Below are 13,923 nucleotides of genomic sequence, written 5' to 3' on the forward strand. Positions count from 1 at the left end.
ATGAGTTCCTTGTTTTTCAGTGCAGCCTAGTATTCCATTGTGTGAATATACCACAGCTTCTCTAGCCATTCGTTTGTTGATGGTACTTAGGTTGTTTCCAACTCCTTGCTATTGTGAACAAAGCCACAATAAACATGGGTGTGCATATATCTGCTTGGATGTCGGTTATGGTCTCTTTAGGGTATATACATTCCTAGTGTTGGCATTGCTGGGTCAAATGGTATCCCTATTTGCAACTTTTTGAGAAAGCGCCACACTGCCTTCCACAGTGGTTGCACCATTTTACACTTCCACCAACAGTGAATAAGAGTACCAGTTTCTCCACATCCTCGCCAGCATTTGTTGCTTGCTGTTCTGTTAAATCTTGCTATTCTGACTTGGGGTGTGATGAGATCTCATAGTTGTTTTGTGATATTTTCTTTTTATGATTAGAACCTGGTTATAGCTTTGAGGCAGAAGACTCTAGAGTTGAAGTGTCAATTTTGCCACATCAAGTGTACCTATATATAACTAAATTCGGTTGGTGTTAGTGTTGACACCCCACTCCCTCTCTCCAGCTAATATAGTTTTTTACCAACTCACCCCGCTAATGTTAGTCTTTCCCCCTATTTTCCATACTGTACTCTGTGCTTTGTTTATATTTTATCTACTATACTCTTTGGAAATATCTTTCATCTGCTCCTTTCTGTAAAATGATTGTCAAATACTGTTCTGAATCTGAGCATTGAAATTAAGGCAGACTAGGAAGAAGGATTGGCCATCCCCTTCCAAAATAATAGGGCTTTGAAAACCCAATGGACAATAGAGCACACTTAGATTACCAGATAATGGCAAATGAGGCTGAGCCCCCTAATATGGAAACGAAGAATGAACAGCTGTAAGCTGACACTAGTGATTAGAATATGGATGGTGAGAAGCATGAATGTAGGAAAAGTGTACGTTGTTAAGAAGGAAATGGAATGCATAAATATTGACATAAAAATTGGCGAAATTAGCCTACAATCAGTTTCCATGGAAGCAGCACTCAACAAAGAAATAATGTATATTACTTTTGGGGTTTTTTAAACAATTTATTTTTCTTTTAACTGTGATTTTAACAAAAGTTTGCAGAAAAGTTATTTTCATTCATTCATTGTTGCACATTTTTACCCCCTCCCTCCCTTCCTTCCCCTCTCTCCCAGTTCACTTTTTTGTTATTTTTTTAAAATACTCATTATTACATGGTTACCCCCCTCCACTTCCTTCCCCCCAGCCCTCTTTGCAATGTACATCTTATTCTGGTCTGTTGTTGTACCTAGAATGCCTAATCATATATTCTTCTTAAACAGTTATTTCCATTAAAAAAAAATTGGAGAAATTAGATGGCTTGGCATCGAACATTTTGAATCAAATGATCTTATGTTCTGCTGTGCCAGAGATGAAGATGTAAGGATAAATGTGATCACTTTCATCGTTAAAATAGGCATTTCTAGATCCATCTTGAAATATAATGTTCTAAGTGTCAGGATAATATCCATGTGCATATAAGGAATTCCAGTGAATACCACTATCATTCAAATATATATACCAACAACTGGAAAAAATAGAAGATTTCTACCAACTTTTACAGTCAGTAATTGATCAAACATGCAGTCAGGATACATTAATAATAATGGTTGACAGGAAAGAAAGATCAGTAGTTGGAAAACATGGAATTGATGCCTGGAAGTTGGAGATAGGATGTAAAAATCTTGTGCATTCAATGATTTATTCATTGCAAATACTTTTTATAAGAAACACACACACAGGTTATACACATGGATTTCACCTGATGGTATGACTAGGAATCAAATTTAATACATCCATGGAAAGAATCACTGGAGAAGCTCTTACAAGCTGTGAAAACTAGGCCAGGTGCAGATTGTGAAACAGACCACCACCTACTCATGTGCAAGTTCAAACTGAGGTTAAAGATAATTAAATCCACAGGAACAAAAATTTGGCATTGAGTCTATCCCACTTGAATTTCAAAACCATCTCAGGAACAGGTTTGAGGCCTCGAACACCAGTGAGCTGTGGGAGAATATCAATATCATCCATGAAAAATGCAAAAGGTCATTACAAAGGCAGAGGAGGAAGAAAATACCAAGGTGCATGTCAGATGAGACTCTGAATATTACATTAGAGTGCTGAGAAGCCAAAGCAAAGAAAAGAAATCAAGATATTAAGAAGCTGAACAGAAGATATCAAAAGGCAGTGCAGGAAGTCCAAAGTACTATCATGAAATGTGCAAAGACCTGGAGTCAGAAAATCAAAAGGACTGAACTTGCTCAGCATTTCTCAAGCTGAAGGAATGGAAGAACAAATTCAAGCCTCAAGCTGTAATACTTAAGGATGCTTTGGGAAGAATATTAAGTGATCTAGGAAACATTAAAAGAAGTACTAAAAGGAATTGGCTTATACAGAACAATTTCATGAAACAATGTATGAGCAAGAGCCTATGATGATGAAGAAATTCGAGCTGCTCTGAAGGAATTGACAAAAAAACAAGGTCCCAGAAATTGACAGTATACCACCTAACATATTTCAACAAACAGATGCTGCCCTGGATGAGCTCACCAAGTTGTACCAAGAAATTAGAGGACAGCCTCCTGGCCAGCTGACTGAAAGGGATCGATATTTGTTCCCATCACATAGAAATGTGACCCGACAGAGTGAAGAAATTATCAAACAATATCATTAATATCATATGCAAGCAAGATTCTGCTAAAAATTATCCAAAAACTATTGGAACAGCACGTCAGCAGAACTGCCAGATGTACAGGCTGTGTTTAGAAGAGGCTGTGGTACTAGAGATATTATAGCTAGATGAATTTTGTTAGATGGATTTTGGCTGAAAGCAGAGAGTACCAGAGGAATGTCTATCTGTGTTTATTGACTGTGCAAAGGCATTTGACCATGTGGATCACAACAAACTGTGACTAACTCTGAGAAGAATGGGAATCACAGAACGTTTGATTGTGTTTATGCAAAAGCTATAATTGAACAAGGAGGCAGTCATCAGAAAAGAGCAAGGAAACATGCATGGTTCAAAATTGGGAAGGGTGTATGCCAGGGCTGTGTCCTATCTCCATACCTTTTCAGTGTATATGCAGAACAAGTCATCCAGCAGGCTGGGCTGTGTGAGGAGAAGTGTGGCATCAGGATTGGAAAAAGACTCATCAACAACCTGCCTTATGCAGATGACAGACACAACCTTGCTTACTGAAACTGAGGAGGACCTGAAGTGCTTGCTGCAGAAGGTCAAGGACTGCAGCCTTCAATATGGATTGGAGCTCAACATCAAGAAAACAAAGATTCTCACCACTGGGCCAGCTGGCTTCATTATAATAGATAGTGACGAGATTGAGATTGTTAAGAGCTTTAGTGGAGCTTGATACCAGCAACCAAGAAATCAGAAGACAAATTGCATTGAGAAAGTCTCCAGAGTACTGAAGAACAATGATCAGTCTGAAGACTAAGGCATGTCTAATCCAGGCCATAATCTGCAATTACTTGCTATGTGTCACAGAGCTGGACAATGACAAGGGATGAGAAGAATATTGAACATACCATGTATTGCCAGCCAATGATTCTGAGGCTTTGTCTGACATACTTTGGGCATGTTGCAAGGGAGGACCAGTCCTTGGAGAAGGACATCATACAATGAATGGTGAAGGAACAGTGCAAGACCCTAGATGAGATGAATTAATTCAATGACTGGGGTAATGAGGGTAGGTGTGTTAGAGACAATACAGTTGACACAGGATAGAGCAGGGTTCACGGCTGTTGTACTTAAGATTACTATGACAGCACATGACAACAACTCTACTCCTCTTTGGAAGAAGTTAGACTACAACTCCTTTAGAGTAGCTGCATAAATGTTTTGGAATTCCACAAAGTATTTTTCTGTTCTTCCCAATTTACTTGTTTTATAATTTATATTAGTGTGAATTCATGAGTTTTACTGATACACCTTTTTCAGAAATATTTAAATTTTTTTAAATCAGTAATAAAGCTCATATAAATAGTATATTCTTCATTTATTATATACTTCTGATTATAAGCCAAGTAATTCATTTTGTAGCAAAATGGTCTCAGCTTCATCCATTAGGAGCTCACTGTAGTATTTACTGATCCTACAATAAGCATCAGGTATATTTCCTACCCCAGTCCTAGAAGCAGGCATTTCTCCAAAGGACCGTGGTTTCATTTATTGGAGAGAGGTGTTAGAAAACAAGATCTGCAGGTTCTCCCACTTATAATTTGTTTTAAAGCATAGTGTCCTGTTTAAAAGACAAGTGTTTATTTTTATTATGTGTGTCAAAATATCACAGCAGTAGCACAAAAAAATGATGGGAAGGAATTGGAAATACACTTTTATAAGCTCGTTATTCTGTGCATGTGTGATAAAATACTTGAGAGTCATTCTGGTTAAAGATGTATATTGTCAGCACTAGTAAACGACAAGAAAAAATAGCCCTAGTAAACAAGAAAAAATAAATGTAAGGAGTGTAGAGTAGTGGAGCTGTGCTGATGTAGTCCATAGTGAGTTGCACTGCTAACCACAGGTTGCTCCTTAGTTTTTGAAATCCACCAGCTACTCCACAGGAGAAATATAGGCACTCCCTCTCATGCACTTTACAGTCTGAAAACCTGTTGGAAGATCAGGTATAAGTCATTTCCAACCCAATGATATACAGCAACACAAATAAAATAGGAGACATTTGTATAACATTTCACTTTGCAATAGCAGGACGCTCCCCGCTCCCAAGTATATGTGGCACATTCATTTACCATACTCTGGGCCATGAAACAGACTTTACCATGCAGAGTGTGGTCTCTGACCCTGCGGGAATCAGTAAAAATAAGAAATGGGAAGATTGCAGGAAATGCCAAATATTTAGAAACTACATGACATTTTCTTTTAAATAACCCAAATTTACATTTCCCTATAAAATACCTGGGAGGATATGGCCCATCTGTTTCCTGCAGAGCTACTGTAGATTGAAATCCCAAAACGTATTTAGACAAAAAGGGATAAATGTGTTGACTCCTCTCTTTTCTGTATATATCTGACTAGTTTATTGCTTTTCCTGTCTTGTTCGGGGTTTTTTAATGTCATTTTCTCCCATGGAATTTATTTTATTCACACTGAATTTGTTTTTGTAAATAGTAAACATAGGTTAACTGTATTTACTACTTTTTTTATTAACAAATGCTTCAGTTTCTACATTTCCTAATGCTGTCCTAGCTATTGTGTGACATGAGAAACCCAAAACTTTCTACACACCAAAAGCATAGGAGGTAGTAGTGGACAAGTGGGTGCCTGTGACTAAATGGGATGAAAATAAGAAGATTACAATGTGAGGATAGAGTTACTTTTCTCAAGGCTCCAAATAAAAGTTTTTGTTATGATTAGAGACCTCCTTTAAGGATTTTGCCATAAGCATGGATATGCTATATGTAGTAGCCGACAAAGTGTTTGTAAGGGTAGGAGGTGGCTTTAAATTCTGTCCATGAAGATTTTAAAACAAGTTTTTGAATCTCTTGAAGTCAGTTACTGAATATAAGAACAATAAGTAATTTATATTTCTGTTTGTCACATATCTCTTTAGAGTTCCATATAATTGCCAGTATCCAAATTACATGTTTCTCTTAAAATCTGTATCTGCATGAGTATATTTATTAATTGATATTGTGTTGGTGAATACCCACAGTCTAGTAACTCTCTTTATACCTTTTTTTTGCCTGAGTGCAGTCGGAAGAAGAGGAATTGGAGTTGGTGAGTGTGGGTTTCTGCTTGAAGAGAGTTGAAAGTACTAATTATGCATAGTATTTTTTTCTCTATCACCGTATACTTTTTTTATCATTTTTTATTCATTTTAAAGAAAATTTACAGAGACTTTGGATTTCCATTCATTCATTGTTGCTCTTCCCCCCCTGCCCAACCCTCCCCTCAAGTACACTCTTTTCTTTGAAAAGTAAAAGTTCCCCCGTTGTTTTACAGTCCCTCCCCCCAGATCCACTCCACTATGCAGCCTTTGTTCTGGACTCCTGTCATGACAATAATACCTAATCACATATCCCTTTTAAACTGTTTTCTCCCTCATCTGTTTCAATGCAGTATACATTTTCCCTTCTTTCTCAGTCTCCCCCCAGTCCCGATGTCACTCCTGTTTTACAACAGTGGCACTATGCAGTATTTGTCCCTTTGTGACTGAGATATTTCACTTAGCATGATGTCCTCCAGGTCACCCATTTTGAATAATATTGCATGAGTTTCTTGTTTTTATAATCAGTGCTGCTTTTATTACGAAGACTATTTTCATTCAGTACATTCAAATGAATAGCTAAAGATAGCTAAAATCTATTGGTGGTGTAGAATCTACTATTTCTGTTTAATTATTGTGTATATTGATTCATATGTTGGAGGAAACACTGGAATAGGCCCTTTAAAAACAAGAGCTATCCATGAGCATAGGAAGGTCTTGTATCTGAGTGGTAAGGAATTGTGCTGCCAGTCTAAAGGCATGTGGTTTGAATCTACCAGATGCTCTGTGGGAGAAAGATGAGTCATCTCCCCCTTTCAGTATACCCTCTGAAGGGCCAGCTGTGAGTTATTTTGGACTCGGTGACAATCAACATCACCCATGAGCATAAAACTTCTGTTGGATTTCTTAAATGAGAAAACAATTGAGTTCCCCAGATTATAAAAATATTTTTAGAAAATTACTTCACCTTCAAAATTTCTAAGATTGTAACACATGGTCTTGTGTAATTTTCTTTCTTTAAAAAAGATTACCTCATTTTTGGTGAGGTCACTTATTTTTTTTTTAGGCAAAGTATTTTTCATGACCTTATATTTTGAGGTCACTTTTTTTTAGTTGAAAGTATTTCATATGAATGAGAAGATCTGCGTCATAGAGGGATATCTCTAATTGAAAATATACAAATTTCACTTTTTCTATAAGAATATTCCTGTTATTAAAGGAATTCTTTTCTTCCTCCTCCAAAACTGGTTTATATTGACTTAATCTATAGAAAATAAATTTGACTAAAAATAATTTTAAGTTGTTCTTATTTCTTTTTTGGCAAGGAAATCCCAAACCTCACTGATGTAATCAAAATATGAATTCACAGTCAGCTGCAATTTGATGTCTTTCATTTTAAGGAAATTAGTACTTGAAATTATTGTGATCAAGGCTTATAGTGCTTGAAGCATGGGGGAAAGCATCTGTTGGCTTTGCATGTATTTCACTGTTAATATCAGTGCATGCTGGTATACTTTGTGCAGTTTGTCTTTTTAAATAAGATAGTCTGTGCACTCTCATTTAAATAAGATTCTCCCTTATTCTGCTTTGTGATCAGGCCTCACAGTTTTAGTTATGCTGTCAGAAACCATACAGATTACCTGTGAATGTGGTGTTGATGTGTTTGTGTGGATTTGGAATATCTTGGCCAAATGCTTAATGCACAGTAAATATTAAAAAATAGAGTTTGTAATTTAAGCTAAAATAATTTCTCCTGGTTGTTTATTTTTTGTGGTTTTGTTTTTGTTTTTTACATCACTACTATCAATTCTCTTGTGTTTCAGCTACCCTGTAGGACAGACTTGACCTGACCTCTAGTGTTTCCAGGCTGTAAATCTTTATCAGATGTTGACCACCACATCTTCCTCCTGCGGAGTGGCTATTGGCTTGAATCATAAAAAAAAATAAAATTTAACATCCCAGCACTAATCATTGTGTCACGAGGGAACCTCCTGTTCTAGATTGTTGTTAGGTGCCTTCATGCTAGCTAAGACTCACAGCAACTTTATGAACAACATATCTGAACCTTGCCAACCTCTGATGTGCTCAACCCCATTGTTAGAGTCATTGTCATCCCATTTTGTTGAGGACCTTCCTTTCTTTCCCTGACTCTCTGCCTTTTCCAACATGGTGTCATTAGGACTGGCCCTTCCTGACTACATATCCAGATCACTGTATGCTTGTGGGAGCTTGGGTGGTGTAGTCCATAGGGAGCAGTGCTATGAACCCAGCTGCAGTGCCTCTCTGAAGTTCAAATCCACCCGAGACTCCTCCAAAGAAGGTTGAGCAGTCTCCTTTTGTACACTTGATGGCCTTCAAAAACCTGCCAGAAAGTCAGCCATGAGTCGGTTCTGGCTTGACAGCATTGGGCATACATGCTTTAAAAATGGCACTGGTGGTGTAGTGTGTTATGTATGTTGGGCTGCTAACTGAAAGGTCAGTAGTTCTAATCTTCCAGCCACTTAAGAGAAAAATGGACAGTCTCTTCTTATAGAGATTAACAGCCTCAGAAACCTAATAGAGGGTCACCATGAGTCAGAATCAAGGCATCAACTTTAGTTTTGATTTGTATTTGTGTGTGTGACTGTATGTGTGTGTCTATGCTTATATAGTCCTGAATGCTTCCCTGTGGATTAACTTAACTGGTGATGTACTGTCCTCTAGTGCTTCTGGGAGTGTTCTGGTTGTATAGTCCCTTGCAGGTTGTGCTGCTGGGACCTGAATCTCCACCTGTGTTGGAGAAAGCTAGGTTCTCCTTCCATTGTGATTTGCATCCTTTGAAATCCAGTGGAATGTTACTGTGAGTTGGAACTAATGCAGCAACACTGAGTGGCTCTGAAAGTAGGTCTTGTAAAATTTAGTTGCTGACATGAGAGGAAAACTATTGTTTAGTGCTCTCAAGTCAACTCTGATTCATAGCAATTTTGTACACAACAGAACAAACCCTGCTCGATCATCTGACATCCCAGTAAACGGCATCGTGCTTAAATTCCTCACTGTTCCTTTCCTCAAGGAGCTCTTCCACTGATCACCACCTTACCAAGTATGATAACTGCCTTTCTTTGAGGACTGGTCCCTCCTGATAATATATCCAAAGTACATGAGACAAAGGCTCGCCATCCTTGCTTCTGAGAAGCATGCTGGCTGTACTTCTCAGAAAAATTTGTTCTTTTGGCCATCCATTCAGTATTTGCCATCACCACAAATCAAAGGCATCTGTTCTTGGATCTTTCTTATTCATTGTCACTTTTCATATGCATATGAAGAAATAAATATTTTTCCTTGAGCTCTTTAACATTTTAAAGAGGTCCTTGACAGCAGCTTTGAACAATGTGGTATGTTAGGTGATTTCTTCAATGCTACATCAAGGCGTATAGATTGTGGATCCAAATAAAATTAAATACTTGGTAACTTCAGTCTTTTCTCCCATTATTAGGCTGTAAATCCAGTTTTGAGAATTAGCAGTTGGTTTGCTTTTTTGGTTCTTGCTGAGATGAAATCCATACTGAAGAGTTTGGTCTTTGATCTTCTAGGGTATAAAAGCTAGACATGATAGAAGGAAATATTTTCTAACTAAAAAAGAGACACATGACTAAAAACAGTAAACAAACGTTTATGTTCTTTGAAACTTAAGATAATTCAGAGTATAAAACTTAAATCCATTAAAAATGTACAGCTTTATATGTCATGATAATAAAACCCAGAAAAGCAATTGGAAGTCTTTCTAATTATTTGGAGTTCCAAAATATAATAATGGATGTGTCTGATATAAAACAAGGAAGGATATGAAGCTGGAGCCTACCTTGAAAACTCCTTTAAAGAAAATCAAGGGACCAGAAGAGATACTGAACCTAGAGCAAACTGCCAGGAGCGAGATGGAACACAGAACCAGTGAAATAGAAGATAGAATTGGCACCACTGATCTGCTAGAGCAAAAAGCAGACTCAAACAGGAAAGAAAAAGAAGAAAACCTAAGAATAATATGGGACACTATCAAGAGAAATAACATGTGTATCATCAGAATCTCAAAACATGAAGAAGCAACTAAAGGCACTGAAAAAGTTGTGAAGAATTACTAGAAGAAAACTTTCCAGGCATAATGAAGAATGAGAGAATATATATTAAAGAAGCTGAGCAAACTCCATCTAGAATAGACTCTGAAAGAATATCATAGTCAAATTTGCCAGAACCAAAGATAAGGAGAGTATCCTGAAAGCAGTGAGGGAGAAACTAAGAGTAACCTGTAAGGGAGAACAGATAAGATTACGTGCCTATTTCTCAGCAGAAACCATGTGAGCAAGAAGACAGTGGAATGATATATATCAAACACTAAAGAACATAACTGTCAACCAAGAATATTGTACCCAGAAAAACTGACCAACAAATATGAAGGAGAGATCAAGATATTCTCAGAAAAACAGAACCTAAGGGAGTTTGTAAAAACAAGACTAGCATTGCAGGAAACATTCACTAAGAGATGTCCTTCTTACAGAAGTGCCACACAATGCAGGGTGGACAAAAGTAACTAGCAACAACATCAAAAAGAACTCAACAAAATGATAGTAAAATTGTGCCTCTCAGTAATCACACTGAATGTGAATGCTTTGAATGTACCACTGAAAAGAAAAAGCATAGCAGATTAGATAAAAAACCAAAACCCATCAATATACTATCTAAAAGAGAAACACCTGAAAAGTGAAGATAAAGACTAAAAAGGGTGGGGAAAACAATATACCAAGCAAATGAAAAGTGAGAGTAGTGATACTAATGGCTGATAAAATACATTTTCAATGCAAAAACCATCACAAAGGACAAGGAAGGTTCAAAATGATTAAAAGGTCAGTAGAACAAGAGGACATAGCAATAATAAATATCTATGCACCAAGTGATAGAGCTGCAAAATATATGAAATAAACATTAACAGAACTGAAAAAGGAAATAAACAACATCACTCTAGTAGTTGGACACCTCAATACACCACTCTCAAGAAAAGATAGAACTACTAGAAAAAAACTCAACAAAGATGCTGAAGAATTAAACTACACAATAAACAAATTTGATCTCATAGATACTTACAGACTAATGGACAAAAAAAAAAATCACCATATACCTTTTTCTCCAGTGTGCATGGAACGTTCTCCAGAATAGATGACATTTTAGATCACAAGGCATGCATCAATAAATTAAAAAACATAGAAATAATGCAAAGCATCTTCTTGGAAATTAATAATAATACAGGATAAAAGATAAAAAAACATACATTTGCAATTCTAACAATACCCTGCATGAACATGAGTGGATACTAGAATAAATAAATAAAAAATGAAATGAAAGCACAACTTATCAAAACCTCTGGGAAATCGCCAAAGCAGTAATCAGAGGTCAATTTATAGCAGTAAGCACATCAAAAGACAGGAAAAAATGACCATTGACTCTCTAACCCAACATCTCCAACAAATTGAAAAAAAGCAGCAGGAAAACCTGACACTCTCTACAAAAACTGAAATTATAAAAATTGGGGCAGAAATAAATAAAAAACAGAAAAACAATTGAAACCATCAACAAAACGAGGAGTTGGTTCTTCAAAAGGTCAATAAAATCAACAAACTGCCTGCAAAACTAACAAACGAGAAGAAGGAAAAAGACACAACCAAATAAAAGATGAAATGGGCAATGCCACAACAGAACCAACCAAAATAAAAAGGCTAACAATGGAATATTATTTAAAAAAACTATAACAAATATGAATACCTCGAGGAAATGGACAGATACTTAGAAATTCCCAACCTGCCTAAACTGACACAAACTGAAATTGAACACCTGAACAGACCAATTAAAGAAGAAATTGAAAAGGTAATAAAACAACTTCCAGCCCCAAAAAAGCCCTGGACCAGATGGTTTTACAAGTTAATTTTATCAAACATTCAGAGAAGAACTGTCACCAATTCTACCTAAACTATTTCAGAAAATAGAAAAAGGTGGAATTCTCCCAGACTCATTCTATGAAGCAAACATATCCTTTGAAACCAAAGCCAGGTAAAGACACCACCAAAAAAAAGAAAACTAAAGACCGGTATCTCTCAGGAACATGCGACTCAGAGGCCTGACAGGTCAAGACGGCACCAGAAACTGTTGGGCACACGCAGAAGATGCAGAATAGGAATTTTCAGAAGGGAAGAGAGGGGCCAGCATATGGGGACTTCAGCAACCCCCACCCCACAGGTAAATGTGACCCAGAGGCTCATGAACATAGGTGCAAAAATCCCGGCCAATAGAATCCAACGATACATCAAAAAAAACAATTCGCTATGACCAGATGGGATTCATAACAGGTATGCAAGGGTGGTTCAACATAAGAAAGACAATCAGTGTAATTCATCACATTAACAAAGCAAAGAACAAGAAATACATGATCGTATCAGTTGATGCAGAAAAGGTCTTAGACAAAATTTAACACCCTTTCCTGATTAAAACACTCAACAAAATAGGAGTAGAAGGGAATTTCCTCAACATAGTAAAAAGTATATACGCATACCCAAACAGCCAACATTGTTTTCAATGGAGAGAGAGTAAAGGCATTCCCTTTGAGAACAGGAACTAGGCAAAGATGCCCATATCACCTCTCCTATTCAATACTGTATTGGAAGTCATAGCGATAGCAATAAGACGAGAAGGAAATAAAGAGGTACCCAAATTGGTAAAGAGGAGGTAAAATTATATGCAGATGATATGATAGTATATTTAGAAGATCCTAAAGACTCAGCAAGAAAACTAGTGGACATAGTTGACCAGTTCAGCAAAGTGTTAGGATACAAGATCAACATACAAAATCAATTTTATTTCTCTACAGTGACAAAAAGAACACAGAACTGGATTTAAAAAAAAAATAATGCCCATCACAATAGCTAATCACAAGATTAAATACTTGAGAAGAAATCTAACCTATAACACAATAAAATTATAAAACATTACTACAAGAAACAAAAAGAGACCTGGAGAAATGGAAGAATATTCCTTGCTCATGGATAGGAAGATTCAATATCATGAAAATGACAGTTCTACCAAAGGCAGTTTACACATTCAGTGCAATTCCAATACAAATACCAATTCCATTCTTCAGTGAGATGGAAAAGGCCATCTCCAATTTTATTTAGAATGGAAAGAGTCTCCGAAGAAGCAAAGCACTCCTTTATAAGAGAAACAAGGTAGGAGGCATCTCACTCCCTGATTTCAAATCCTACTACACTGCCGTCGTAGTCAAGACAGCATGGTACTGGTACAATGACAGACACATTGATCAATGGAATAGAATTGAGAACCCAGAAATCAAACAGCAGCCTTTTAAACAAATGATATTGGCAAAATTGGAAAACTATCTGCAGAAAACTCAAGCAAGATCCACTCCTCGCACCATACACAAAAACCAGCTCAAAGTGTATCAAGGACCTAGGACTAAAATCAAGGACTATAAACTTCTTAGGGTAAAGCCTGAAAGAACTTTAGATGCCCTAATCCACAACATGAATAGTCTTCCAAGCATCCTGAAAAACCTACATATAACAGGAGAGGATAAAATAGATGAATGGGACCTTCAAAGAATCTAATCCCTGTGCACATCAAAAACTTTTACCGTAAGGTAAAAAGGAAAGCCACAGACTCAGAAAAAATATTTGGTAATGACATGTCTGATAAGGGACTTAAATCTATAATGTATAGAATACTCTCAAGCACCACAAGATAAAGGTAACTCAGTTGCAAAATTGGCACAGGATATGAACAGACACTTCAAAGAAGACATTCAGATGGCCAACAAGCACATGAAGAAGTGTTCAAAATCCCTAGCTCTGTGAGAGATGCAAATCAAAACAACTATGAGATATCATCTCACTCCATTAAGAATTGCAAAATTCAACAGAGCAGCAAACAATAAATGCTGGTGAGATTGTGGAGAAACTAGAACCCTTATTCACAGTTGGTAAGAATGTAAAATAATGCAACCACTCTGGAAGGCAGTATGGCACTTTCTCAAAAAGTTGTAAATAGAAATACCATATGGCCCAGCAATTCCACTACTGGGAATATACCCTAAAGA

General features: G+C 36.9%; 1 protein-coding gene across 3 annotated transcripts in view; it reads left to right on the forward strand.

Annotated features, from left to right (window-relative positions):
* The window catches only part of MEF2A (myocyte enhancer factor 2A), a 183,130-nt gene that overhangs the window by 157,561 nt on the left and 11,646 nt on the right, over nt 1-13,923 (forward strand). The window contains exon 7 of one of the 3 annotated variants that reach the window (XM_006903204.1): nt 5,780-5,803. The exons of the other annotated variants lie outside the window; for them this stretch is intronic. Within the exon in view, the coding sequence (XP_006903266.1) occupies nt 5,780-5,803 (24 nt within the window). The remainder of the gene's footprint in view (nt 1-5,779; nt 5,804-13,923) is intronic. 3 annotated transcript variants of the gene reach the window in all.

The sequence above is a fragment of the Elephantulus edwardii genome, unplaced genomic scaffold (assembly GCF_000299155.1).
Source record: "Elephantulus edwardii isolate Elephantulus edwardi_28Jun2011 unplaced genomic scaffold, EleEdw1.0 scaffold00534, whole genome shotgun sequence".
Lineage (NCBI taxonomy): Eukaryota > Metazoa > Chordata > Mammalia > Macroscelidea > Macroscelididae > Elephantulus > Elephantulus edwardii.